Source organism: Rissa tridactyla, unplaced genomic scaffold (genome assembly GCF_028500815.1).
Source record: "Rissa tridactyla isolate bRisTri1 unplaced genomic scaffold, bRisTri1.patW.cur.20221130 scaffold_29, whole genome shotgun sequence".
In the NCBI taxonomy this organism is placed as follows: domain Eukaryota; kingdom Metazoa; phylum Chordata; class Aves; order Charadriiformes; family Laridae; genus Rissa; species Rissa tridactyla.
This window is the reverse complement of record NW_026529507.1, coordinates 3,204,351-3,213,179: the sequence shown is the minus strand read 5'-3', so window position 1 is coordinate 3,213,179 and position 8,829 is coordinate 3,204,351. Positions and strand designations below refer to the sequence as shown.

Here is an 8,829-nt window from a genome sequence, read left to right as displayed (position 1 = left end):
GGCGTACAATGGCATAACACCATGGCCCTCCAAGTGCCAAACCGTAACCGGTGTACATGTTCCCTGAGTTCATCCAGGCACCGTCTCCTTCAGGCACCCAGAAATGCAGTGCGAGAGAACATGCTTTGGGACATGTTCCTCATCTAAAGGGAAGCTAAGCAGCCTTTAGCTCCCCACCTCCTTCTCTGGCCCCTTTTGAAAGATGCATGCAGCATTTACTTTTTGCCAGATGGCAGGGAGTCCCGCCAGCCTCCAGGACCTTTCCAAGATGAGGGAGAGTGGCCTCACTGTGACATTCTCTTACTTTCCAGCACCTCTCGATGTACCCCGTCCATTCCCATGTACTGGTAGTGGTTGAGTTTGCTCCAGTAGATCCTGATTTCATTCCTATCCGCCATTGGCTGTTCTTGTCCAGAGTCTTGCCTCGAGGCACAAAGCCCTGAGAGACCTTGCTGGGGAAGCCTGAGGCAAAAAAGGCATAGAGTATCTCGGAACTCTCTCTCCCTACTCTAACTCAATACAGCAGTGTCCAACTAATATCTTTGTTTTCTTCTGTAAGAATTCCTGAAGTTGGAAATCTCGTTATGATTCCCCTGAATTTACTTTCAGGTTTCAAACTGAGTTTTGATACAGGCCAATGTTCTTCTTGGAGGATGCTGTCCTTGAAGACCAGCTGTACAGAGCTTTGCGCCACCTTCAATGCTCCTGACCATTGGATCCCCACGAAAACTCCTCAGCGTAGGCCAAAGGCAAAAGGACCTCTGAGGTCCAGCGTCTGCAGTCTTCTGTTCTGCTTCCTCACTGCCCTGGAGTGCTGGGACCCCACTACTTCAGGGTCACGACAGCCAATCTTCACGTCTCTGACCAGCTCTTCCTGCATTGCAGGTATCACATCAAGGTTGGCATTATTTTTGTTGGCCCATCTGGCAGCTGTGCTAAGACGTTGTCCTAAGACACTCCAGAAACCACCTGGACTGTACGCGCTGCTGTGCTCCTCTTTCAGAAGCTGCCAGTATCATGGCATTCCCCAGCGAGACCCAGGCTCGTACAGCCAGACGCTTCCCTGGGATCCTTCAGAAAGACTATACCCTCTTCCTCATCCTGACTGTGGGTTCCTTATCTCCCACCATGACAGGACACTTCTACTGGCCTCTCCTCTCACCCTCCCCCACAAAGGCTCACCAAACTCTTCACCTGCCCCAAGGAGTTGCGCCATACATCCAGTTAACGGCTTCACTTTCAGGAAACCCCACTCCTGATCCTTCCAGCCTGTCTCTCCTGAAAAGCCTGTAGCCATCCATTGCAGCACCCCAAGCTGTGTGCCTTGTCCCACCACGCCTTGGCAGTTCCTCTGTCAAAGTCAAAAAGCACAGGCTCTCTCTCAACTTGTCTCTTCCCCTGGCTGAGAGTTTTGGTGCACATCTGGGCTGTGGCACCTCAGGTGTAGCTCCAGGCCAAGCTCGGACGTCTCTTAAAGGAAACCTGGTACCAAGCATTGAAGACCTTCTGTGTGCAAAGGCTTTGCTTCACGGCAGAGACACGGTCAAGTGGACGGCACCTGGAAGCTTAAAGCTGAAATTGGATGTTGATGGTGAGCAAAGCCTGCTGTCTGCAAGAACAGAGAGAAACAGGGCTGGGAAGGGCGGCCCTGGCAAGAAAGAGGGTTTTTGTCAGTGGTGTCTCTGCAGCCCTCAAGGGCCTTTGACAAAGGTGAAGGTGATCTCCATGAATGACAAGGTGCTGCTGACAGGTCCCCCATGAGATTTTTTTGCCTGTTCCTTGACTGTATTATGAAGAGGGCGAGTAAATGTTGGGCAAGAGAAAAAACAGCAGTTTGAGAGTGCAACACATGAGTGGAGACCCTGGTGTGATGTGTCTTGTGTTCTAAACTGCCTCACATCTACTGCATGGAGAAGGGAGAGACCTTGCCCCACTGCAGTGGCAATCAGTCACTTGTGTTATGAAAATTTGCAAGTGGCCCGTGCTGACCGAGCAGAGAGGCTAGGACACAAAGTACAGAGGTGCATGCGTAAATATTTAGTCATGCGCATGAGGTGTCCGAGCTCAATTGGGGTACCTCAAATGTGGTTAAACACAGGGTTCTTATGCCATTCAAGCATTCAGGTACCTTATTATTTGACTAATGACTAACTAACACACACACGGAGTACCAATTCCTAATCACAGTAAAACTGCACAAAGTAGCTATATCTCTGCAGCTCCATCAGCCATCAGCCTTCTCGCGGCTTGTCTATTGATCCAGACGTCCCCGGAGTTGGTCTATTGCTAATTACTTGTCTGTGATGCTGGACACTGGGAGAGTTTCAAAGGTGTGTAAGAGGGACGAGGATACTGGCATTATCTCGGTTCTCCAGGGGTATCTTTTATCCTTCATGGACAGCTGAATGATTCTGAGAAGTCCTTATTTTGAGGGCAGGGCTGTTCTTCTGCTCCTTGTGATGAGCTGACCTCCTTTAACTCACTTACCCAAGCACGATAAATCAGTACACAATGGGAGCTAGCTAGCTATATATCTTAAGAAAGTTAATTCATTCTCATACGATAAAGACTGATGGGCATAAGAGTTAGGGAGGTAAATTTTGATACCCTTGGATCAGAGGATGTCTGTGGCCAGGTGGGTCCTGCAGAGAGCTTTTTGGTGGTCAAGGATCACCTCTTCGTCATCCAGAATGGTCCATGCCAACATGCAGGAAGTCATGCCAAGGTGGCAGGAGGCTGGCATGCATGAGAAAAGAGCTCTGAGTAACATCAAGCCTGAAGAGGAAGCACAGAGAAGGTGGAAGCTGGCTGCCTTCCAGCCTCCAGGGTTCCGTGGTTCTGTGCTGGAGTTGAACTTTCGGTTTTCCTTTTTCCTCTTTCCCCTTCCCAAGTTCTTTTCTTTAACCATTGTCGTAGATTCCTCTACAAACAGCCCAGCTTCTCTTTCCCCACAGGCCCTACATTTGCTTGCTTTGTGCCCTCTCTACGGGGCACAAAGATGTTTCTAACATAGGTGTTGTGACAATTCCTCTGCTGGACAGTACAAAATTAGGAATGTCTTTAATTCCCTGTAGTGCCCTGCAACTCCTCGTGCTGTTATCTTGTGCTGATGCATCACCACAACCATGGTGAGCTGTCTGCACGCAAACATGAAGAACGAACAAAATGGATCTTCAGTCCAGGGGGACCTTGGGAAATTCTGGGAGTCAGCCAGAAGAAACTGCTGAAGTTTTACAAAGAGAAGTGGCCAGTCCTGCATCAGGGGGAAGAAAAACACCGTATTACAGTGCCAGGTGGGACGTGACAGGATGAGCAGTGACCTTGAGGAGAAGGGCCCACGCATTATGAGGGACACCACATGAGGCAGTGGCGCATGCTGACCATGAACGAGGCCAGCTGCACACAGGGATGGATTAGGAGGAGAGGGCTACCCAGACAGCTTGACTTTTCATGCCCTTTCAGTGAGCCGTGGTGTGGCCACACCTGGACGTGTCTGTCCCTCTGTGGGAATTCCTGCTGTAGACAGGTGGGGAGGAACGGGAGAGTGCCCAGAGGAGGTCTGCACATGGCCTCTGCTTGAGGCCCCAGACCCCATCCTTCTGACCTCTGCCATCCCAGCACAACCCCAGGAACATGCTGTCCCTGGAGAAACACCAGCCTCTCCAGACAGCTCCAGATTCCCCTCCCACAGGATGGGTGGCCTTTATGTCATCTGTGTGAAGGGCTGGGGTACGTCCCTCAGTTAAACCCACGATCTTACCTCTCACCAGACACCGACTGGTGACTCCTAAATCCAGTCCAATCTCTCTAAAATGTTACAAACGGACAGTCAGCTTTTTATTCCTGGACACATGGAGGAGGAAGAACTTCAGGGGTGAATTTCCTCAGGCATGTTTGGAGAAAGACCCCAGCATTAAAGCACTGCACCAGGGAGATCTTGCTTTGTTAACAGAGACTCTGTGAAAGAGGCCAGCTCTGAGCCACTGTGAAATACATTTTTAGAAGGGAACCAGGTGAAACTAAGACGTAAATGTCTCAGGTGTAGTGACACAAGTGAAACCTTTGTGTAGGAGCATAAAAACCATAAATGACAATATCAACAGCAATGATGAGAAATGTAATCATTAAAAACACAAAGCCAATAACAAAACACACAAAAAAGCAGATGGAATCAAATAGTGCGGGAGTCATTTGTGGAGAGAGGTGGAACATTTCTCCCTCTTGAAAAAAATCCATGAAATCAGATACCTAATGGCCTCCTTGAGCTCCTGGTTCCTCATGCTGTAGATGAGGGGGTTCACTGCTGGAGGCAACACTGAGTACAGCACAGCCACCACCAGGTCGAGAACTGGGGAGGAGATGGAGGGGGGCTTCAGGTAGGCAAACATGGCAGTGCTGAGAAACAGGGAGACGACGGCCAGGTGAGGGAGGCACGTGGAAAAGGCTTTGTGCCGTCCCTGCTCAGAGGGGATCCTCAGCACGGCCCTGAAGATCTGCACATAGGACAGCACGATGAACACAAAGCACCCGAAGGTTAAACAGGCACTGACCACAAGAAGCCCAACTTCCCTGAGGTAGGAGTGTGAGCAGGAGAGCTTGAGGATCTGGGGGATTTCACAGAAGAACTGGTCCAGGGCATTGCCCTGGCAGAGGGGTAGGGAAAATGTATTGGCCGTGTGCAGGAGAGCATAGAGAAACCCACTGCCCCAGGCAGCTGCTGCCATGTGGACACAAGCTCTGCTGCCCAGGAGGGTCCCGTAGTGCAGGGGTTTGCAGATGGCAACGTAGCGGTCATAGGCCATAATGGTAAGAAGACAATACTCTGCTGTGAGAAAGAAGATGAAGAACAAGAGCTGTGCAGCACATCCGGCATAGGAGATGTCCCTGGTGTCCCAGAGGGAATTGGCCATGGCTTTGGGGAGTGTGGTGGAGATGGAGCCCAGGTCAAGAACAGAGAGGTTGAGGAGGAAGAAGTACATGGGGGTGTGGAGACGGTGGTCACAGGCAATGGTGGTGATGATGAGGGCTTTGGCCAGGAGGGCAGCCAGGTAGATGCCCAGGAAGGTCCAGAACTGGAAGAGCTGCAGCTCCCGCGTGTCTGCGAATGCCAGGAGGAGGAACTGGGTGATGGAGCTGCCATTCGACATTTTCTTCCCCTGGGCTTGGAGACCTGTGAATGGAAAGAAAAGCAGTGAGAAGTTAGGGAAGATTTCTCTCAAACTAAAGTATTCAATTGGTCTTAGAAACCCACCAAACTGGCTCTCGCCTTTCAGGAAGACCTTTTGCAGGTCCTTTTTGTACACTCTGGTTGGTGCTGGCTGATAGTCCACCAGAGAGCTGAGATCTCTGCAGGATTCAGTCCTGCCCTACAGCCATGGGTAAAAAGGAACACGGGGTGATCTCAGATTAAATCCACTCCTGGCATCAAAGGGCTTTTCAGCATTGTCACCCGACTGCAGGGCAGAGCTCAGGGCACCTTGTTGTTGGTGTTGTTCTGTTGTAGTTTCCCCACCACACCTGAGGAGTGTTTTTAAGGCAGAAATCCCTGGCATTTCTGCTGTGCTGCAAGTGAAACCTTGTGGGTCCTGCGAGCCAAGGGGACTGTCCCTCAGTGCAGAGCGAGGACAGCGAGTTTGTCCATCGGAATTGCTCTCAGCTGCCCTGTGCTGCTGCCTCTTTGAGCTGGAGGATGATCCCAAGCAGACATTCCCCTGAGAAGAACCTGGACACTGCTGAGAGCAGAGGAGTCCCATTTACAAGCGCAGTTCTCCCAGCCCCTCACCTGAGCTCACTGGACCCGAGGAGGATCTCAGCTCTCCCCTCCCAGCCAGGGACACAGGGGGCTCACTGCAGCTGCCTACACTCAGCCCTCCAGCTGGATTTACGTGGCCTTGGCACTGACATGTCTACTCCGTGGGGCTGCTAGACGACACAGGGATGCCACGGGAGAGCTGAGCCCTTCTGGAGGGCAGCGTGCAGCCAAGCAGGACACTCCTGGGAAAGAGCCAACTAGCCTAAAGATGGGGTGGCTTACTCTCGGCCCCACACACTGCAGTCCCCAGAGCCCAAAATATTAAAGGCATTTGGATGCTTTTCCTCCCTGGATACACAGGCATGACAGGACGTGCAGCGTCAGTGTCTGAGCTGCACCTGAATCCTCAGCCCCCACCACAGTGGAAGAAGGGAAGGAACAAGGACAGCAGGGCTGAGAGGGGAACAGGTGAAAATTCTTCTTCAAAGAGAGTCAGGACAGGGAGACACTTGAACATTTCTCCTCCAGGATGTGGGAGAGGAGACCAGGGAGTGTCTCCAGGGAATGTATGTGTGGTGGTGGGGAGGTGCCATCCTAAATGGAAAAGGAAATTCCTTTCTCCCACTCCCCATGCATCCCACTAAAGGTGGAAAATTCAAAACATGGGCTCCATTTCTTTCAGGTAAATGCTGCCTTGAAGTCCTTCTCCAAAAGGATCCTCTGCAAATGTCCTGGGGGTGATCTGGAGCTGGGAGGAAACACGACCCATGCAGCACCCTCACGACTGCAGAAGGACCCTGCCATGACACGACTGGGGTCACTCCTTCCACCCACAGCTTCTCCCCGCAGCGCCAGGGGGAGCTCCCCGGGCAGGCTGAGAGCTGACCCTGGCAGGCAGCAGAGTCCCTGGCCCAGCACACAGTTCCCTGGGACACGGGGACCCTGCTCTGAAGGACAGCCCTGAGCACCCCTGCACGCACACCCACCTTCACAGCCCGGCAGCCGTCCCTGGGAGAAGGCAGCCGACATGCCCTGTGCCTTTGGTGATGTGGTAGGGGTGCCCTGCTCTCGAGCACATCCTTCTCAACACCGACGGAGCCTTGAGAGCCTTCCTGACAGATCACATTAGCCATGGGCTATGCCAGCTTTAGGAGACTGCTCCAGGGAGCCTCTCTGCATTATACTGCAGCAGAGACACAGCATGCCCTGTCCCTCTGACGGTGCAGCAGGGAAGCCCTGCTCCACACGTTGTCCTTCTCCTCGAAACTAGAGAAACTGTGAGAGTTGTACTTGCAGATCCCGTAGGCTGGGGGATGTTCCAGCTTCTGGAGATGCCTCCAGCAGCTGCAGATTCAATGCCCTGCAGCCAGAGACTGTGCAAAGGCTGTGAGGATTTCTCCCAGTGAGCTCTCAGCACTCTCCCACCCCAGGCTGCCTTTAAGATCCGCTGGCCTCACACGTCTCCCCTCGTTACCTGCAGGCAGTGCCCTCAGCCCTGCTGCCCTTTGCAGAGGAGCTGCTCCTGGGCAGAGCTGTCTCTCTGCAGCGCTGCCCGCTTGCCACGAGCTCCCTCCATCCCAGGAGCCCAGCCCAGCTCAGACGCAGAGGACCAGCCCGAGACGTCACTTTCTCTGCCTCCTCGGGGCTCCCTGGAGGTGTCCCTGTGCCTCCAGGGGAACCTGCTGGGAAAGAGACTGAAGTAATACTGTGTGGTCTCTCTTGCACCTCTGGAGAGACGCTTCTTTCCAGCCGGGTAATTTCTCCTGTCAGAGAGAGCTGCGCACGAGAAAGGTCTTGTTCCTTCTGGTATGAGACAGGAAACCTGGACAGTGCCAGATCTCCTTTGCCCCTGCTGAGCGAAGGCAGTCGGCTTCGTCAATTGAGGCATCTCCTCCTTGGTTTGTAGTCCTGGGTGTGAAGTGGACTCAGCTCTCACTTAGGGCTGCCACAATCCCACAGGAGAGGGGATTCCTCTTGCCTCTCTTCAGGTGGGCACAAAATAGGCACCTGCTGCATGGGAGCTGCTGGTCTCAGCTCCCAGCGTCATTCCGGGAGATGGAGGCCAGCAGTGAGCTCTTCAGACTCAAACACCTACTGACATTTCAGGTCTCAGACGTGGTCCAAGATACGTGCCGGTAACTGCAAGATCTAACGGAGCAGTTCATGGAGACAGGGCAGTATCTGGTGCCGTCATCTTTGAGATTCACGAGGAATTCCTTTGGCCACCAGCACGTGCCCACATTTCGGACAACTGAACTTTTCCCTACTCTTTCAACCCAGGGCAGCCTTCTGAGGTAGACAGGGGACCAGATGTACTCATTGCCATTGACATCATCCATCTTCTCCATCAGCCGTGTATACTAGATCCCCACTGACTGTAACGGCAGATGTCTCATGGACATCCCCACATCACACCTAACCTAATTCAGGGCAGCTACTCAATGTCCATGGACAGGCCTGTTGTGCTACAGGAGGTGCCAGGGCTCTCCAGCACAGCTGCAGGTGGCCGGCAGGGACTGCACAGGACCTACAGGAAAGGCATCGCCTTCAGAGTGGGTGCAAGACACCTAAAGGAGCATTTGCACTGTGCTCTCCTGGGAATGTCAGGGGGTGCTGGGCTGACTTTTGGCTGCCAGGTGCCCACCCAGCTTCACTCCCGCTCCCCCTCCTTCTCCACTCGCCTTGCTGTCTGCAGGGCTGTTTCTCTCCATGTGTCTCACTCCTCTCTCTTACAGTGACTGCACACTGCTGTTTAGCCTTGCTTCAATATGCTATCACAGAGGTGCCACGAGAATTGCTTACTGGCTCAGCTTTGGGCACCGGCATGTCCCCTTTGGAGCCAGCTGAAAGTGGCTCTCTCTCACATGGAGTCACCTCTTGATCCCTTTTCTCCTAAGCCACCTCTGCAGCCCCCTCACCCCTACCAAAACCTAGCCATGTCAACACAATACACAGGGTCATTGATGTCCCCGGTAAGACGTTAAGTCGTTGGTGAGCCCAAGACTTCCTCAGGTTGGTTAAATAAGAGTTGGTCCCCTTCCTCTCCTTCATTATAGGTTCTTTGTGTCAGAGCAGAG

The 8,829-nt window shown here is 52.8% G+C and overlaps 1 protein-coding gene across 1 annotated transcript; it reads right to left on the bottom strand.

Moving 5' to 3' along the window:
* Window positions 1-4,265: 4,265 nt before the first annotated feature.
* Window positions 4,266-4,988, bottom strand: LOC128903316 (olfactory receptor 14C36-like; the record flags this gene model as incomplete). Its single annotated transcript, XM_054187332.1, has 1 exon — window positions 4,266-4,988. A coding segment is annotated over one exon (723 nt), but the record flags the coding sequence as incomplete, so codon positions are not given.
* Between the last annotated feature and the right edge of the window lie 3,841 nt (window positions 4,989-8,829).